We start from the raw sequence: 19,794 nt of genomic DNA on the forward strand, positions 1-19,794 counted from the left end.
CTGGAAGGGTGTAGCATGTTGTGATGAATACAGAAAAATCATGGAAAATAATATTTGCTTGTTTCTTTCTCCCCCATTACGTGCAGAATGGTGAAGTTACGCTGGGCCCTTGACCCTACTGTCCTCATCTCACCAATAATACACAGTATATTCAGTAATGGATCAGCAATGAGGAGAGGACAAGTGAATGAACTCTGTGTTGGAGAGCTCAGCACTACAAGATAGCTGTAGAGTGGATCCTGAAACAACGTGGGCTACAACAGCACACACATTGAACACATTGACCTTTAACTTCAGGCTGAAGGAGTTGTAGCAGCTAATGAGGGGAGGAAAGAGTTCAGGCCATAATGGTTCTCATCAGTTCCTGTTTCTCCTCAGGTCCCACTGCCTCTTCACACTTGGGCAGTAACCTCTTCAGCTTATTTTCCCTGCACTTCCCACAACAGAAATTCATGCTGCATGGTGTCAAGGCACTGTTGTATCAGCTGGAATTCTCTTGACAGGAAATATTGACAGGAAAAGGCAACAGAAAGACTGCTGAACTGCATTCAAGCAGCACAATGCTACCAGAATGGCCCTGGCTGCTAGGTTGTTGCTCCTCACAACCCTATATTGTATGAGAATTGTTTAGGTTTCTGTAATGGTTAAGTTTTTGTAATGAAAGCAATAAAACTTTCAGTCCAGCCAATGAACAATTTCAACATAATGCTGGATTTTACATTTTCCAGGTCATCCTTCATGATCCAGGCTTCCCACTTTTCACAAATCAGAGTGTTGTGCAAGTCAAAGGCTATGATTGGTTTCATTAGGACATCCTGTACACAATTTTATGCCATTTCGTCCCTTGGTCAATGTCATCTTGTAAAGATCAGAAAAAGCAGGCAATATGTGCAGTACCACTGATTTGCAGCCTTAGAGTAGAGGAAAAAAAGGAGCTTTTAAACTGTAACACCTAAGTGAAGGGGAAAAATACCCCACCTTGGACGTACTGTTATATAAAATTAACAGTTTTTAAAGCCACACTGTCATACACACACACACACACAAAAAAGAGCCTGTGTAAGGCATGTCAGGTGATACAATTCAAAGAAACTATTCTTATTTGATCATAACTTGGTCTACCCACTAGATATACATTATTTATCCCTTTATTTTTCAGCTCTAGCTAAAGATTTGAATGTTATCACCGATATGAATCTAAAAACCAGAGTTTTTAGAGTGACCTTCAGCCTAAGCTCCTAAAGCGTTATGGATATTGCCCTACTACACACAGTATTTAGATTCCATAGTATGGCTTTAAGGCTTAACCCTACTCCATGAGAAAATACCACTGCTCTCCTATTAAGGATTGAAATTAAGTCACCTCAGCTATGCCCATTTCTATCTTTCAAATATCTTCACAAAAGAACAAGAAGAGTCTTGCTTAAAACCCTCAGCTAATTTCTTCAGTGCAATGAAGTGGAAATGTGTACTAAAAACACCTGCTAATCTCTATGCTTGAAATGAGAGTTAAGCAAAGCAAAGTTATTTTCAGATTTTACCACCGGGGTGACTGTTCTGCAGGAAAACATGACTTGGCTTCATGTCTGAGCTCTTGGACTGAACTGTTTTCTACTGAAGCCTGAAAGACAGTTAGGCAGTCTTCATTGCATTTAAGTAAAGAGCAGGCATCCATCCAAACAAAATTAGCATGAGAGGGAACAAGATACTTTGCAATTGTCTCTCTCTCAATAAGCTTATAGCCTTAATTCTCTTTCTAGAACACTCTGCACAGAATACTGCCACATCTTTTAATTCAAAGACAGTAGGAATTTTAACGTGAAAGAGAAATAAAGGACTGCAAGTAATGAATCCCAATTTCAGTGACATCTACTAGCAAATTGGGTATAAATTCAAAACACCCTACCTCAGCGCTCGCTGTTTTCAGCACATTGGGCCACTACACGCCTCAGCTGTACCCAGTCACAAGTGCCAATGCTTACCTTGTCACCATGACTTTGTATTTCTGAACAGTCTGCAAAAGAGGCCTCCAATTGTAACACGACTAGTAGATGTATGAGTCAGAATAAAGTATGAATTCACATTTTCAGTAAACATACAAATAATTTATTTAAGTCAAAACTCATAGGTACAAACAAAATATATAAGAAACAATAAGTTCAGAAATTTAAACACTTGTAGAAAACATTAACTGTACCAATTTAACTACCCACTGGTCTTCACAGAAAATGGTGAGAAGCAGAAAGACAAATCAATGCCTAATTGTTCTTTTCTTTTTCTTTGTTTCTTTCTTTTTTTTTTTTTTTTCCCCCAGATTCTAGTTTAGAGGTAGAGTACTACTGGTGAAAGACTCAACAAAACTTAGTTCAGGAGAATTATGCTACAACTGAATTTGGCCCATCTACTTATAACTGTAATGAAACCATAAAAGAAGTTTCTTATTGTGAGCTCCTAATTCATACAATAAAATTTGGTGTGGCACTTTCCAAGAGATAAAGCACCTTTCTTGATGAATACCATTTTATGGTTTTCCATAACCATCAAAGATCTTGTGCTTTTTTTTCCATTACTGAAACAATGAAAGCTTTTAAAAATAGGCAGAAAAGGTCCTGACTTTTTGGCAGGCATATAGAAAGCAAACATTTCTTTTCCCCTCCAGTAACTTATCCTAGTAAGCCAAACTGGGAAAAACAAGATCCTGTAGCTACAAAAGGAGACTTTCTGAGAGACTTCAAGAACACTTGATGTTTGTTTATTTGGGTGGCACAGTCCTCAAAATAAAAAGAAGAAAGTTAATAAAACAAGGGAAAATAAAGTGTCTCTTACACTAGCTTAAGGTAGGGGGAACTGACCAATTTAACATTTTAGTGAGTGACCAGTTTAACTCGCCATTCAGCGAGTCCCCACTAAATGCTACAATTCTATCCTCTCAGGAAAATGTATGTGTGAGAGATGCACTATAGCTTCAAATCCGGTAAAAAGTACCCAAGTAGTCTCAAAGGAATGTATCTACTACTTTTGTTCAAACAACCTGTTACAAGTAGAGACAAAACTTGGAATTCTTCAGACAATGTTTACAAATTCATAAAAAAAAACATTTGCAAGTTCAATAACATACAACATTATTCGGGGGAAAAAAATCATATATACAGACAGACTGGCTGCTATGTGCATTATTTAAACTGCCGCATGCAAGTAGTAGAGTCTGTGGTTGTTGTTTAAGGAACTTAAACATAAACAAACTGTTAGACTTCCACAATTTAGTTTAGCAAAGACTTTCTCAAGTATTTGCTTTAAGATAGTTGTGTTCTAGAAGCAACAACATCAGATTTGGAATCTTAATTGCTTCTTGCTTTGTGGCATAAGAACACTTCTGAAGATGTAAATATGATAAATCCCGATTTAGACAGCCAGTTCACAAGCACTCAAGTTAAGTAAGACCCTGCTTCTTTGAAGTAAACAAAAGCAGAATCAGGCCAACATTCAGAACCTTCTGAATATCCCATCCTTGCAACACATGCTTATGTTGTTTACAAAATAGCACCACACAGGAATAGTCATCACAATAAAATGTTAGTCACTGCATTCATTCAGCAGCTAAATGTTAAATGAGAAGGATGAAGAACAGAGCTGTGACCATTAGAGCACATTTCATGGAAGAAGGCAGAAACAGAAGTTTACCTACTTTCATTAACGAAGCATCGCCTTGTGTTTTTCATTTGAGAAGTTATTTAAACACACAGAGAAATCAATACAATCCAAATACCTTAAACACAAATTTGAAATATAAAATGTGAGCATGCCTGCTTCATTAATATTCTTCATTAATGTTCTACTTTTCAAACTACCATCTAAACAGTATCTATCAAATATTACATACAGTAGAAAAATTGCATTCTTCATTACATGGAAGATTGAAATATCTGTAAGCTATAAACATACTTGGTAGAAACCTGAAATAACAATCGTAAGAGAGTTGATGTTACCATCAATAAAGATTCAACCTGAAGTCAAATATAAATGCACTTCCAGCTTCCTCCTTGTGTCCACCTTCAAGAGAGAAAAGAGTCATGTCTGCCACAGACTAACAGAGAGGTTTGTATGTGCCAACTACCTCATTAGGGACAAAAATCAGTTGGGTCAGTTTATCATTCTGAACAGTCAGTCTGAGCTACGTTTAGCCAATCTTTACAAAGCAAATTAATGAAGCACTTAAACCGTACTCACGGCAGAGCAGACATTGCCTGACAAGTAACCATTACTAATCTCTTCCATCAGCACTGGAGGGTCAGTCAGTCCACGGCAGACACAAGCTTTCCTTCTACAAAGTACATTCTTCTGTTGAAAATGAAGCCTTGCAAAAGCAAAATGCTGAAAGACATACAATATTAATACAGGAAAATTTCTGGCAGGGATTTTCATATACCAGGTCTTCTGATTCTTTTATCAAATCTCCATCATGTCCAAAGGGAACTGTACACTGCTATCCATGGAAAAATACTACATGCTTAAATGAAGGTAACTTACACACACAAACGAGAGTAAATGTAAACTATGCATTAAACTACTACATTTCTATATACTGATTCTTTGAGAGAACAAAATGGATTTAAAAAAGCCATTTTTAAGTACACATCAAATTTGATTACTTTTTTTTCCACTGAATCCCTTGTAACGTCTTTCCCTGTATGTATTGTAATGGCCAGGATGAAAATATTTTAGGCATGTAGAAATTACTTTTAACTCTATAAATACTAATCTAAAACTTCTTTCTTTGATTCATGTACATTTAGGCAACTGATCTTATACATAAGAAATTTACTTATCAGTACAAGTCGTTGATATTTCAAAGCTTCCTCAAGAGTAAGACAAATCTGATTATATGTTGGTACACATTTTGCTGTCTCTTCAAAAAGCTGATTTTGGCTATAGAGGTTACAAGTTAAAAAAAGGCAACAGCTGACCTAAGCATTAGTTAAAATCAATCTTCTTGCATTTATAAGCCCTAATAATGGAGAGAACATGTCAAGAAATTCTAGGGTTTCCATAAAACGTTAGTTTCACCAAGTTTGCATTCTTTAACACTTGCAAAATTGAAGTTGTTCCGCCTCTAATGCTACAGAGAAAGTGACACTAATACAAAGTAGCAGAATATTTATGGTCCATCAGTATCTTCAGTAAGTGAAACATTTCCATCCAACAGTGCTCTAGCTTCTCCCAGCTCTTGCATATGCTAATCCAGCACCCTGCCACAAAAGGGAGCTTGTTCTTTATGCCTAGCCACTGCCTTCAGAACCTACAATTCAAAACTTGCTTCACAGACAGAAATAATTTCTAAAAAAAAAAGTTATGAGATCTTTAAAGGCGCATATGGCATCTTTGTAACAGACTGATGGTCAAGGAGCCAAATCCTATGAAATGCAGAGATCTCCAAGCATGGGAGATGCAAATGCATTTTGAGAACCTTCCAAGGACAAGGTTATGGCCAGCAGCCTACACATTACTTTGCACAGCTAATTAGATGCTGTGATACATTCACGCGCCTATAGCGCTTTCAATACCAAAGCACGTATGTCCTAAGACCTAGCTATGAATATGGTCATACCACTAATACGCTGTTAACTAGATCAAGTTAGAAAAACAGCAATTTAAGAATGTACCACTTTTTTTTTTTCTTTTTTTTTTTTTTTTAATGCTGTCACGTATGCAATGAAGTCAATTGTCAGCCAGACTGCAATGACAACTCTCTTGAGAAGTCAGTGCCCTAGAACTTCTGGGAAATAAGAAAAAAAAAAAAAAAAAAAAAAAAAAGATGATGGCTACTCTATATGCAGAGGCAAGCTTTATTCTTCCAAGGTGAACTGCACCACCGGGCCGATGGCTGGTAGAACTCCAATACACCACTTATGTTCTAAATAAAGGCTATTTTGAGGCCTCAAGTGGATACTGGCCTCACGCCAAACTCCTGAGTAGGGGTAAACTTCAGCTCAGAACCTAAAATAGACAAGCGATCAAAGCTTTTACAAAAATTAAATTATGATACCGTAACATGGCCAGAAGAGTCACTTTAGAACAGCGCTAGTTGATTTCAAGGACACAGTAGCACCAGAAGTTCATCTGTGGATTCAAAGTGTTGTTATATGCAAACCTGTTTGTATCTGTACTTGTACAATTGGCACGATCGATCTCAAATTAACACCAGCAAATTGTTGAAACACTTGATTTTTCTTGCATAATGATTTTTCTTACACAGTATTAGCAAACCTAACATACCCCTAGAAGTCATGTCAATTTTTATTTTACTAGCATCCGTTACAAATTGCTTGGCAGAGGAAATTTCCTTTTACGCTTTTGCTGTATACTGAGAAGCCTGATCTTTTCCATTAAAAAAAAAAAAAAAAATTCAACGGGCTTGGGCAAAATACAAGTCCTATTGCTTGCAGAAAAACAAAACAAAACAAACAAGAACAAAAACACCAAGAGAACTCAAAGAGTAGTTTTAAATCATGACATTTGCTTTTAATATTTACACCTGTAGGTAGGAGCTGTGATCAAATACACGTCTAGAAAGCCATGCAGATTTGAATCCCAAAATGACATTAGCAGCCTCGTGGAGGCAAAACATGTCATCGAGTCAGCTGCTGTAAACCAGCAGTATAGTCTTGGAAACTATGTTCCCAGATACATGCCCTTTTGAAACACTTATTTAGTAAAAGGCTGCTACTGGTTCCACTTTGCGTCTTACCTGAGAAAGAACAGGGAAATTCAACCTCAGGGAAAACAAAGGCCAAAGTTTGTCTGAAGTTTCCTAAGGTCTGACTCCTCTAAGTCCTTGTTTCAGAATCCATGTAACTGATCAGATTCCAAGCCAGGAACTTCAAGTAAAAGATAAAAAGAAGTCACTGCCTTGGACACTGGTTTCATGGAATGAATATTTGAAACCCTGACTAAATTATTCTCGTTAAAGTCAAACAACTGCTTTCACCTTCCTCATCAGATTTAATCCACAAATTCACACACAGTGTTAACTGTTTGTTTCCATGCTGTTTCTTTCTTTTTGTGAAGTAAGGACTTGGTCCTGTTTTTCAGAAAAATCAAAATCAAAAGACTTACTAACACATTCACTGTAGTGAATTCACAGTAAACTCTCTCCTCTGCTCCCCAGTCTTCAGAATTAGTTTCAAGGAAGCAAGTTACTAGGATATCAGTTATGTGGTTGAAAATAAAGTGCATAATGATAGTCACTGAGAACTTTGGTGATTTCATGTTAGCATAGTTCACATCAGTCCTCAGCAACATTAATAAAATGCCATTAAAATATTGTTAACATGAGTCCAAAAAAAAAATAAAGAAAACAAACCTAAGCACACATGAAAAATAAATTTTGTATAAATGAAAGAAAAAAAGAAAAAGAAAGGAAACTGAAATCGAATCCCTAGCCCGCCCTTAGTGTAATTGATCCTACTATACAGCTATCCCAACATGCAGCATCTGAAATGAAGAATCACAGTCTGTTTGCTTCCCTTCACCTATTCCTGAATTCAGCTTGCAGCTTTCTGGTGTCTGACTCATTTCACTTCGTGCCGGTGAAGATGTACTTTGAGGGAGATCTACAGAGAGCATGTCAGATGAAGAATCTTGGCTCTCTGCTGAAACAGCAATTTGTGGCCAGCTACCCTCTGTTTCATCATTGCAATTTGTCCCTTCATCTGACTCTTCCAGCTGCTGAACAGATTTCAAATACTGTTGTAGAAGTCTGTTGTCGTGCTCATTATTAGAGCTCTCTCTACTTTGTCCACATTCCCCATAGCCCTCCTCTACATCTGAAGAATATTCTGAATTACTATTGCCACATCGTTTGACAGTTTCCACCGAAAGAGAACCCTCAGTTCCTTCTGTCAAACTCTTTTCAGAGCTACACAAGTCACCAGCATGAGTTTGATCAGCCATAGAAGAATGAAAACCAGAATCCGGGAACTGTAACCAAGACTTTTCCTGAAGAACATCACTAGCTGGAACTAACCAAGCAGAACTAACATCTGGTGGGATTTCTTGCTCAAGAGTGGATGCTCGAACAGATGGTTCAGGTGGACAGGAATTACTGGCTGGAGGGATCCCAGGTTGCCAAGCGGCACCTGCATTTTGTGTAACAGTAAGCTGCCATTGTTGAAGGGATTTAACCTGTAAAGTATAAAGAGAATTTTGTTATAAAATGCAATTTAAGAAGTACTTCAGTCTGTAGAGTACTTCTTGCAATCTGCAGCAAAATACTTGTATAAGATTTAAAGTCAAGTGAACTGACCAACATGTCAGTATATTTTTGGGACAAAACATTCTTCCCGCTGTAAATAGCTTTTAAACTAGACACCCAATACAACAGAGCACATACGTAATTCTTTCACGTAAAGAATTTATTTTCCTGAATAAAAAGGAATCTGCTCTAAAAAGAGGAGAGGGAACCTTTAAGAAATAACCCATTCTTAAGAAAACAGTCAGTTTTTTAAGACCGGCTTATTAAGAGATGTATTAATAACTCACCTACTTTAGAAATTAGTTGCTCAGAAGTGACACAGCTTGACGCTGTTTTATTTGCCCTGAGCATCTAGCAGTCACATCATTCTTCAAATCCACAATGCTTAGTTTTCTTTCCATTTTCTCCTTCTCATACCAAGCTGTATTTTAGCATTTATTTACACAGCCAGTTTATTGTGTTGTGTTAAAACTTCTGAATATTACTTATCCCCAGAACACTAGTATAGCCAAAAACATGTCAACAAGATTCTCATAAGCCGTAACTGGGAGAATGAACTATATTCACTGTCTCTTTGGGATCTCCAGTATGAAATAATACCTTCTCAATCCTCATGTAAGCAGAAAAATAAGAAGATTGAAGTTATTTACCTGGTTCCAAAGAAATCTGACAGCTTCTTCCTGTACAAGCCTTTGAATCTTATCTTCCTCTCTTTCTTTTCTAAGCCTGCAAGAACATACATCCAAAGTTATCTAGATTAAATAACATTCAGTAAACAAGATCAACAAGAATGCACAGAAATGCCTGGTTATAAGACTGAATTGTTGAAAGATACATAGCCCAACATTAAAGATGTTATTGCAGTCTGCCTTGTCATCAATATCCAGCTGCCGAATTTCCAGCACACATTTCTTTTTCAAAGTTACATTAAGATTTTTCCTCCCTTTTGCTGTAGCGTATTTATTGACTCACTAATACTTTAGGAGTATTATTTATATAAAATTTATATCTTACATATTTAAAAACTTTTGCAATGATCTCCTCAAAACATGGATCCGTATCATCAAAAAAAACTCAATCACATTTATAATCATATCACACAAGACAGAGGGAGAATCCTTCCAGCCATCGACAGAGAAATGACTCTATACGGACGCTTAACAAAGAAACTTTGTAATTGGCATAAGACAAGTCAAAAAATCATTCTTTACCATTGCTACTTTGATTGTGCAGCAAAACACGCAAGTCCGAGCAATAAAGGAGTTAAAAAAGTTGATTCTAACCCAACCCATTCATAGAGAGCACTTTGAGAGGATGAAAAGCTATGTGCATAACCATGTACATCTTACAGGAAATGTTCCTTAACTGTCGTCATTGTTTTATGTTACTAGTGCTAGGTTCTACTGTGAATAGTTAGACCCATTTATAATTCTTCTGAAATATCCTGGGGCAACATTTATATTCATTCAGATATGAATACCGACAGCATGATCGCAACTTACGTTTGTATTTCGTTTGTTAAGCAAATGATGTGCTCTTGCATTCTGCTTAGGCGAATTTCGTATCGCACTTCCTTGGCTCGGGGATGAAAGTTCCTTGTGTAAAATCCCCTCCAGCAGGCTTGAAGCTTGGTAGCTGCTTTAGTCATTCTTTGCAGTTCAGCTGCACCTTCATCGACAGCAGGTAAAGAACCTGATTTTTCTCCTGCCGTCTGGTCAGGACAGAGAGTTGTAAATCCTGATTCAGCACCTAGTGAGGTGCTGGGCTGACCACGCAGAACTTGGTCTTCAGAGGATGCCGAAGAGTTGCTAGCGTCAGCCTGGTTAGCTGTTACTGGATCAGAAGATGGTACCTGCACATTCTCTGTCATATTCTCTTCAGTTTCCACACTTCCCGCCACTTTGTTAGAGTGCTCTCTTGCAACCCATGAAGTTTTTTTGTCCTTGTTAGCTGTTTCTTCTCTATTAACACCTTTCACAAATTCAGTAAGTGTACTACCATCATCTTCTAGGCCCAAACTGATCCCATGTAACTTCAGGTCTGAAGTAGGAGACACCGGAGACAATCCTGAAGCAACTGGCATGAAAGTAGACTCTGACGATAACAGGCTGCTGTTGAGTTTGTCTTCATCAGTCTGTATATCCTCGAGGTATAGCTCCTTGTGACAATCTCTTTCAAGAAGAAAGGTGTTCTTCACTGCATAGGAATGATCATCATTCGCACTTGGTCCAACCCAACAATTCTTCTGGATGACACGTTCTAGATAGGTAGACAGACATATTCAGAAGTCATAGTACTTCAGTAACAGTTTAATTTATAGGGATTTACATTTTATTTTAGATAGTTAGAAACTGGGTGTGTAATATGCCAAATGCTAATCATGACAAGCATTACTTCTACATAACAATAATGATAGTAGCTATTCATCTCAGCAACATCTATGAACCTCACAAATAATGAGTAGAGTGAACTGCACAGACTGCCTTCCCATGGGGCAGTTACTCTTTGATCAGATGGAACAGCCAAAGTAATAACATTTTCATTTACTGGACTGGTTTTTTTTTTTTTTTTTTTTTTTTTTTTTTTTTTTTTTTACCTAGCCATCTTACTAGCATTTCAAGACATGAATAACCACAGAATGTATTTTTAGAGAACAACTTACAGCTTCAGTTGAAAATCTCCAAAAAATAATAGAATAAACTAATAGCAGGGCCTCGTTTCAAAATTCTCTCCAGAAAGCTATCTGCGGTCAAAAAACATTTGTTTCTACTGGTCAGATCACAGGTGCAGATTTACATCTTACCACTTTCAAGAACTATCTGTGGTGGCTGTGCTGGACTGCTCTGTTCGTGAGTAACTGGTTGTGTCTTGTTGGGAGTGGGAGATGTAGGTGGTCCTTCATTTTGGTTTTGATTCATCAGCTGCCTCTGGTGGAGCCTAAACACAGAGTTCCAACAGATCTTATGTTTCTTTTTAACTTTCTTTGATACAGAAGGCATCTAAAAAGCTATCAACTACTTGAAAGGAAACAAGCAATCAAACCATTCTAAAACAAGAGGCTAGTTATACAGACTCCTACACCTACTAGACATCAATAGGACTACTCACAAAGCCAGGGTTTGCACAGGTTGCTTCTGTTCCCCTTCCTTCTCCCTCTTTGTAACTTACAACAAATAAACAAAAAACAGCATGCAATTCTGACTATCAACTGAAAAAAAACACCAAGTATCTCTACACACAAGCAAGGTATGCAGATACTTTGAGCGTCTGCTGCAGGACAGGCTATGTTTGTACGTGCAAAGAGTTTGAGGAATGGAGGGGGTCTTTTTTATGTTTGAAAATGACTAAGTCAAGAAAAGGGTATCCCTATACCCTAACACAAAAATCAAGTAACAGTGTTGCCACAAATATATAATCATCCTTTACAATCTGAGAAAACACAAAATTTATTTCAGCACAGCTAAATTCAAGGACCAGGAGGTAGACATCAGAAAGTCAACTGGCGTTAAAAATTAAGCATGTATATATTTCTCCTCTGAAATGGCCCCTACACGTCTGCAGTTTCCTCCTGAAGATCAATCTATACTGACAAAGCAATTCCTTCCAGATGCTTCCACGTTTCCAGCCCTTTTGTATGAAATCCTGCTGTTCTCCTTATACAGCTTTCTACCCATACTATATGACTTATTTAGCTTGCTCCACTGAGTCTTCCACTCTAATCTTTTAGCAAAAAAAAATTGTCAGTAGTGGTCCTGGCAAATAGTGATGCCTGTGTTCTTAAGTATTCTGGGTTTTAATTCCAATTAATTCACCTTCTCACAGGAAGAAAGTGCATGACTGTAACTCTCCACATCTACTTGCACAGTCCCTAGCAAAATAAGTTCCTGCTTGCAGAACCAGCAGGACCTATTGTGGCCTCTGATGACAGAGCCAAGGTTCCAGATAAAAAAAGCTGTCAAGAGCATCATCAGGAACACTGCCCCTCAAAAGACAACCTTAAAAGAACACACTAATAATAAAAAGAGGAGGCTAGTTCACCCATGTACTACAATAGTCTTTATTTACAATTAGAACAACAGTCAAATCTGCTCCTTTTTGAGGATTTACTCACAGTCTCTGCAACAAACATCTGAGTAGGAAGCCTATTTTAAACACAGTCCTAACACAAACCACTTTCAAGACTGCTTCTAGGGCACCCAGCAAACAGGAAAACACTCCTGATGCTGTCTTGCTCCTCATCCTGTACCTCTGCCACTCTTCCATCTCCTGCCCTAACTGTTGCTTTGGAACACTTGAAAGGAAATGCTATTGTATCTAACGTAATGAGACATACAATTGTGTTCTCAATTGCATTTTGTAACAGAAAACCAAGAAGTTCTCACCTTTGCTTACTTAGTATTTTTTCCAGTTTGGCATCTTCTTCAGTCTGGAGACCATATGTAGATATAAGAGGGCAAACAGTAGCCAAGTACTGGACTAACTGGACATGCTGCCCAGGTCGGTACGATCTTCCTTTACCTTGACTGTAGAGCCATTCTGCTTTTAAGCTGTTAGGAAGGGAAGAAGATGGTTACAATTAATGTACAGCAAAGCACCCCTGACTTGTCCTGGAGTACTGTTCTTCTACAAGTTAATCCACAAACCTAACCAAGATTTGGAACATGAGCAGTGCCCGGAGGGACTGGGATTTTCGTTACCAGAATAATGAGTGAAGTACTCCTCACATAAACATTGATGAAATGAAAAAATCTCTGACAAGCACTGTGCATTCTATTTTATCTGTGTACTCTTTAAGTATTTTGGTTTTATAACCAAAATCCAATTTTTTGAATTTATCAGCAACTTTAACAGAAAAAGGAAAGATCCCACAAATACACAGAATAGCCACAGAGAGCAAATCTTGCTGAGGGTCTCCAGCCGCCATCTCTTTCTCAGTTAAACTGATGATGGTCTTCAATCTAAGAAATCAATATAATATATCCATATAAAATACAGAAAACCTCATCAATAATGAAAAAAATTAGAATTGCTACAGGCAGCTCTTCAGGAACTTCATAATATTCATAATATGCACTGAAACAAACAGGAGTGGTTTCCCTCTGACCAAAAAGGCAGCTTTTTATTTTACTAACTTGGGAATAAGATAGTAATATCTTGGACTGTCTTAATGTATTGAACTGGAACATGTTATACTTGATGACGGAGATATTTTCAGGGAATATTTATATGTCTGGACTATTCTGATGTCAAGAACTTCAAGAAAACATCTCCACTGTCATACAGACATCAGTGATATAATGACTGCAGTGATACAGTTAAAAAAAAAAGTGAGTAAAATGATATTTAACTAATTGACAAAAAAATATATACAAATCAGACCCTTTATAAAAGGGCATGCCTGAGCTTCTCCCAAGATAACGGCTTCAATATTTGCCAATTGTCTCATTCTACAAAATCAAAGCCTGTAAACCTGAGAGGAATAACAGACATCACCAATGAATTGCTACCACAATTTTGCTTTTTAGAAGTACTAATGTGAGTGAAGTAAGGAAACCAAACCTTAACTTTATAATTCTATTTAATTGAAGGTGTGATTTTATATAGTAACACTAGTGTAACCAAAACCAAAAAAAAGAAAAAAGTGTTAATTGGCTGGGGTCTCATATGGCCATTAGCTAGACAATTTCAGATCATTAGCACTTTCCTATTTTTTATTATGTAAAAATTGAACTTCAGCTTACAAAAATCTTGATTTGATAATTTTAGAGATTTAATAACATGATGTTACCTTTCCTTCTGAGAAATTACATATCCATCAAGAACTTTAAGGTTCAGACACCAGCTGACAATATACGGCCTGTAGTCAAAGCCAGGGATAGATGGTGTGGCCATCACACAAGGATTGTTCATTATTGACAACTGTTCCAGTTGAGAAAGAGAAGCCAGGAAAGAAACCTGGAGAAAAGAAGATACTTGTCAACTAGAGAGAACCAACTGATTACAAGATGTACCACATTTGCCTAGTTACAGCTATACATCTTGCTCAAAACAACATCATTACAATTACACTGAAAAATCACATTTTCTTGTTAAACGTGAACATCTTTTAAAGGACCTTCCATCAACACCTGTTCTTTTCCTATTAACTTTCCTGTAAGTAGTATAGCCCTTGGGAAGCATTAGCTTCTCTTAAAATCTGGGAATTGGGCTTTACGTATAAAAAAGGTATAGTATTCCAGCTTATTGCAGCAGGTATAGAGATGTCAACAAATCAACAGCAAGCTGAAGAGCTGAGAAACACTGTCCTATTTTGAAGAAGAGAGCAATGCATTACCAAATAAGATTTTTCTTCTCATGTGGAAGACTGACATGTTTTTTTTCCTTATATAAGGAAACAAAAACACCACGCACACAAAAAAAAACAACAATAAAAATAACCCAATAAAGATAAAAACCACAGTCCGGATATTCATTTCTCTTCCAAGGTGTTTGAATAAGAGATAAAAAGACCATAATCTAAACAGAGCAGCTGAGCAGCTGCAGAAGCCATCTGCAACACTTTATCAGCTCAGTTTTCAAACTTCAGACAATCATGGCAAGCTCTTTGAGAATTTTCTCCTCAAAAGTTTAGACATTCTGACATCCCTGATTGATATATGTAAAAAGGCAAAATTTATTTAAAAAAATAATTTAATAAAGTTAAATTACCCAACTTGTGCAGCTAGAGCAAGCGTAGTTATTACACAAAGTATTAAAGGTTCCTATCTTCTTCAAAATAATCTACGCTGAGAGTCCATTTCACTTATATCCTCAAAAGAATTATCCAGCTATTTCCTATCATTCTGCTTGAATACAAGGTGGTATCTTCTACATCTTACCTCATTTAAATCTCTGATTTCATTTTCTGCCAAAGAAAAAACAGTCAGATTCTGAGGTAGGCAAACAGGGGCAGTACGAAGCGAAGTTATAATATTTCCATGTAGCAACAAGGTCTATAGAGTAAAAATATGGTATTAAAATGCATGCTTGATCAAAAAAAAAAAAAAAAAAAAAAAAAACTTTTTTTCCTCCAGATAATATGTTCACAATACACACTGAACAAAAGATAATAAAGATAATAAAGGCTGTCTGGCATCTTCAAAATCGTTTTTGCTTATCCCAGTGAGGGCAATTTTGTTTTTATATTTAGAGCAAAATGTCCTCATGAAACGCAGAAATTAAGTATATAGCCATGGATACAAAAAGCGTAGCTTAAAATATTTTCTTCTATGCAGTGTACATGATGAAAGAGTTAATACTATGTTTTGTCTTGATCCACATCACAGGACAAGAGAACTGAGTGCTGTAGAAAAGATCTTACCATGTTATCTTAATCAAAATCATTAGAGTAATTACAGAAGCACTACATCAGTTTCTGCAGCTTGAAAACAACAAGAACTTAACATTCTTCCTTCTAGAAGTTACAGTAATTAAATTGTTTTAAGAGCTAGCGTGTTTGAATAAGAAATGCTTTTAAAAGGCAAAAGTTTTCAAAGCAGAGTTCTTTACACAAAGAATTTAAGAAGAACAGAGATAAAACAACTACCTTTAGAGACAGAAGCTTGGAGAGATCTCCCAATTGAGATATGTTGTTGTCTGACAAGTCAAGATGCTGAAGAGATACACAGGAATTGATTTGTTCAATGGCCTACAAAAATAACAGTCAGTTACAATACCTTTTTTAGTCATGAAATAGAAACATATGTAAAAAAATAGAAATTATTTTGGAAGCTAACAACACTAAATAACTAAACCAAAATGAGAACTTAGTTTTTTTTGTTTGGTTGGTTGTTTTTTTTTGTTTTGTTTTGTTTTGGTTGGTTGGTTGTTTTTTTTTTTACCAGGTGAATTTTAAAGATGATTTTTTTTTTTTTCCTATTTTGGGGGCTACCTCCCAATTCTCTTTAAATTTTAATTTCAAACCATCTATTTATTTTTATCTGCTTGCCAATTCTTGTCCAGAAGTTGTCTTCTTCCATAGACCAGGGGTCACACAGCTTCACCAGGGGACACAAAGCTTCAACATTTGTTCGCATTAAAACCAGAAGCAGAAACGAACATTTCTTTGCAGTGAAACGAAACGTTTTAAGGATTGCCTTTTCAGTGTTTCCCAAATTTCTACTATATTGCATTCTGGAAAACGTATAAAAGGCTGAGTACTTTACCTTAAGGTTATTTCCTGACAGGTTTAGCCATTCCAGATGCACCAACTCCTTCAGCCCTTCCACATACCCAATGCTATTGTGAGGCAAGTTTAGCACCCGGAGCTTTGTCAGTTTTGCTACACCCATCATTCGTACCAAACGGTTGTTGGCTACAGACAGCTGCAGATTGACACAAATAAAATAAACACTTAATAACTATTAAAGTGCACAGACAGAATAGGCTTTTATTTTTAGTGCTTAAAAATCCAATCCAATGGGAGCTACTCTAATGTATATATTCAAATTTCAAGCAAATAATACAGACAAGAAACAGGCAACAAATTACTGATCAAATGAAGTAGTCCTCCCAACTCTGCAAACTTAGATGAAATCTTACTCCTAACAACAGCTAATAAAAAGAGGAGAATAAATAAGGAGACATCTCATATGAAAATAAGCTTTTAAAATCAGAATTGCTAAATCATTGTATAAACTGTTGTAATGTTCCCGGTATAAAATCATACTGTCACCGTGGCAAAGGGCAAAATATATTTCACTGTTCTCAAAAAAAGTGCTGTGCTAACAGGACTGTAAATCACAAACTTTTAAAAGGATAAATCCAGATTAAAAATACCCATTAACAACACAGCCATAAAGTTGCAGACTGCTGAGGGTTTACTGCAGCAATAACACCCACGTCTCCAGTGTCAGTTTAGCTTGGCTGTAGAAGCTGTTTAGGTGACTTCAAGCCTATTTGGAGGCACTTTTAGTGCTGGTTAACATGGACTTGTATAGCCTTGTCCCAGGGGGATTAACACACTGATTTTTGCAAGCATCATGAGCATGCTTACCACTGTTACCACTAATACCCCCAGGAACCTAAAAGGAATGTTTCAAAATTGAGGATATTACAGTTTGGGATAAGCTCTAGCAACATCAGGGCTTACATGACTCAATACAGTAACAAGACAACAAATCTCTCCCACTTCACATTTTTATATTTTCTATTTGATTGTTAACCTAACCCACCTGGCTTGTTTCTTCCTGTAAATGTCACCAATACTCTTCAATAACAAAAATGTTACCAATACTCTTCCTCTGTGAAGAGTTCTGAAACCCAAACAGGGAGAGTCCTGTCTGTAGGTCTGCATGTTTATCTTTTTTTGTTTGTTTGTTTGTTTATTTAAACTACAAAGGTTTTTATTTTTTTTGTTGTTGTTGTTTTTTTTTGTTACAAAGATCAAGCATTCCAAAGCTAAAAAGTATCAAAAATCAGAGTTCACAGTGACCTTTCTAAACGTTAACACCATCCCACTAGGATTTATTTAGTTTAATTTTAGCTACCTAAGTAACCAGCAGAACAGCTTTCCTTACCACCACCTGCAGAGCTACACTGAAAACAAAGCTTTCTATTTCAGTTCACCGCTGTTTATTTTTCCATGAAGACAGTAACGGATGACTTACTTCAATTATGTAAGGTGGCCTTAAAGCAGGAATACTTTAGGTAGCATCTCAGTAACATCATTTTGTAGCAAATTGAATTCAAGTAACACTGACCTGCATCAGATTCCTGCATTTTTCCAAGTGCTCCAATTTAATTATCTGGTTCTTGTCCAGAATCAGAGTGTGAGTATCAGCATCACAGGGTAAGGTTGGACCCAGCTTTTGCAATCCTTGACCTGACCAGTTAACTACCAAACCTTAGAGGAAAAAGAATGAAAAAAAAAATCAAAAAGAGAACACAACGAAACTCAACACCTGATATATGAGAACGTGTACTCAAAGTGCAAAGCAAGACAAACTGATCTGTTTTTGTAACACATGCAGCTAATTCACGGATACAAATTACCTTTTCTACTTAGAACTGAAGCAAATACATTAATTCAGGCTAAATACGTTAGAAAATCTGATCCAGTTATTGAAAGATGGGGATTCTACTCCTTTTTCCAGTAAAGATCTCTGGTGCAGCTTTGGGCAGTCAGTAGCTTCAGACTCTCTGAAGCGGGATGCAGAGTGAAATTTAGGCAGCTATATTTAAAGGTGTGATCCTCAAAACCCAAAATTTCAAAGACAACTATACTCGGATTTTGTCAAAGCTTCCAGGTTTTGAGCAGCTTGATAACTTCTTACATGCAGGAGCTCTCTCCCTAAATTCCTGCTTACAGACAAACCCAGAACATGCCAAATACATGTGTAGGATCACACTCCACCCATAGTAGCAACAACACCTAAGAAAAATAAGTACATTAAAGCAAAAAATGGAGGGAGCCTGACACAGTGGTAAGCAGCCTCCACCCTCTAGTCACTAAGAACAAGGGAAACCCTACGAGGATACAGGCCAACAAACTTCTCCTTCCTGGACAGATTCATCAAACACCCCGCTGCTGTATCTGAAGATGACGGCACCTAACCCATCTATGTGAAATTTCCACTTGACAGTCCTCAGCTTGAAGCAAAGGAGCAGCCTTATCACAAACAGGCCCTCTAAAAGCTACAGCAGTGAATTGAAGTCTACAGTTTCCTCTTTTTCCCCTTTTCGCTCTATTTCAAAGCAAAAATATTATTAGTCTGCACCATTTTTTGAAAGTGCAGTCTAGGCACAAACTCAAAGAGGAGGTTTCAACCTGTGAAACCAAAATTGGCACCTCTCTGCTGTCAAAAGTTGGGCGCTTAAACCTCGTGGAAGAAATAAGCTTAAGATTCAACTCCTCTTTTAAAACTCTCCATTAAATATTTCAAGACACGCTTCCTTTTAGCAGCTTGGCTATGACAAAACCTAATCTTAAGTATTTAACTATTTTATCAGGTAGTGAACTTGTCCAACGTGAGGCCAAAGATTCCACTCCAGGACTTGAAAGGCCAAACCATTCAGTGCATCTTGCCAAAGGGTTTTTGTGCTTGTATGCATGATGGTCAGGTAAATTTTTAATATCCCTGCACGGTACCTAGTCAAAAGCCAGACCCAGAAGCCGTGCATAGAGCCATCCTAGAGAACAGGTGACGTTCAGGCAGGAGCAAACGGTAAATACGCCAGCATGGCGTTTAATTGATAAAACATAATTAAGATGCTGGCTGCCAGGACTGCTCCAACACAGAGCTAAAAGGACAGCGCTGGCTATCCGCAGGGACCTGGGCTCGCTGCCTACCCGCGCTGCCACCCGCCCATTGCCATCCCCACACATTTACCCCCTGCTATGCCCCCCCCCGGCACCACTCGGCCTCCCGCCGAGGCGCTGTGCCAGGCCGTGCCCCCGCAGCCGCCCCCGGGCCCCTCTCACCGCCGCTGGGCGCCGCCCCGGGGGCCGCCATGTCCCGTCCCGTCCCGTCCCGTCCCGCTCCGCCTCAGCCCCCGCCGGGCCA

General features: G+C 37.6%; 1 protein-coding gene across 1 annotated transcript; it reads right to left on the reverse strand.

Moving 5' to 3' along the window:
- Positions 1 to 6,592: 6,592 nt before the first annotated feature.
- Positions 6,593 to 19,757, reverse strand: CEP97 (centrosomal protein 97). Its single transcript, XM_084305939.1, has 11 exons — positions 19,713 to 19,757; positions 17,992 to 18,134; positions 16,456 to 16,614; positions 15,837 to 15,938; positions 15,130 to 15,243; positions 14,040 to 14,206; positions 12,634 to 12,798; positions 11,055 to 11,188; positions 9,754 to 10,510; positions 8,902 to 8,977; positions 6,593 to 8,181 (listed from the first exon to the last, which is right to left on the reverse strand). The coding sequence occupies exons 1-11, from the start codon at positions 19,741 to 19,743 to the stop codon at positions 7,465 to 7,467; spliced, it is 2,565 nt and encodes an 854-aa protein (XP_084162065.1). The 5' UTR covers positions 19,744 to 19,757; the 3' UTR covers positions 6,593 to 7,464.
- Between the last annotated feature and the right edge of the window lie 37 nt (positions 19,758 to 19,794).

The sequence above is a fragment of the Netta rufina genome (assembly GCF_964035555.1).
Source record: "Netta rufina genome assembly, chromosome: 1".
Taxonomy (NCBI): domain Eukaryota; kingdom Metazoa; phylum Chordata; class Aves; order Anseriformes; family Anatidae; genus Netta; species Netta rufina.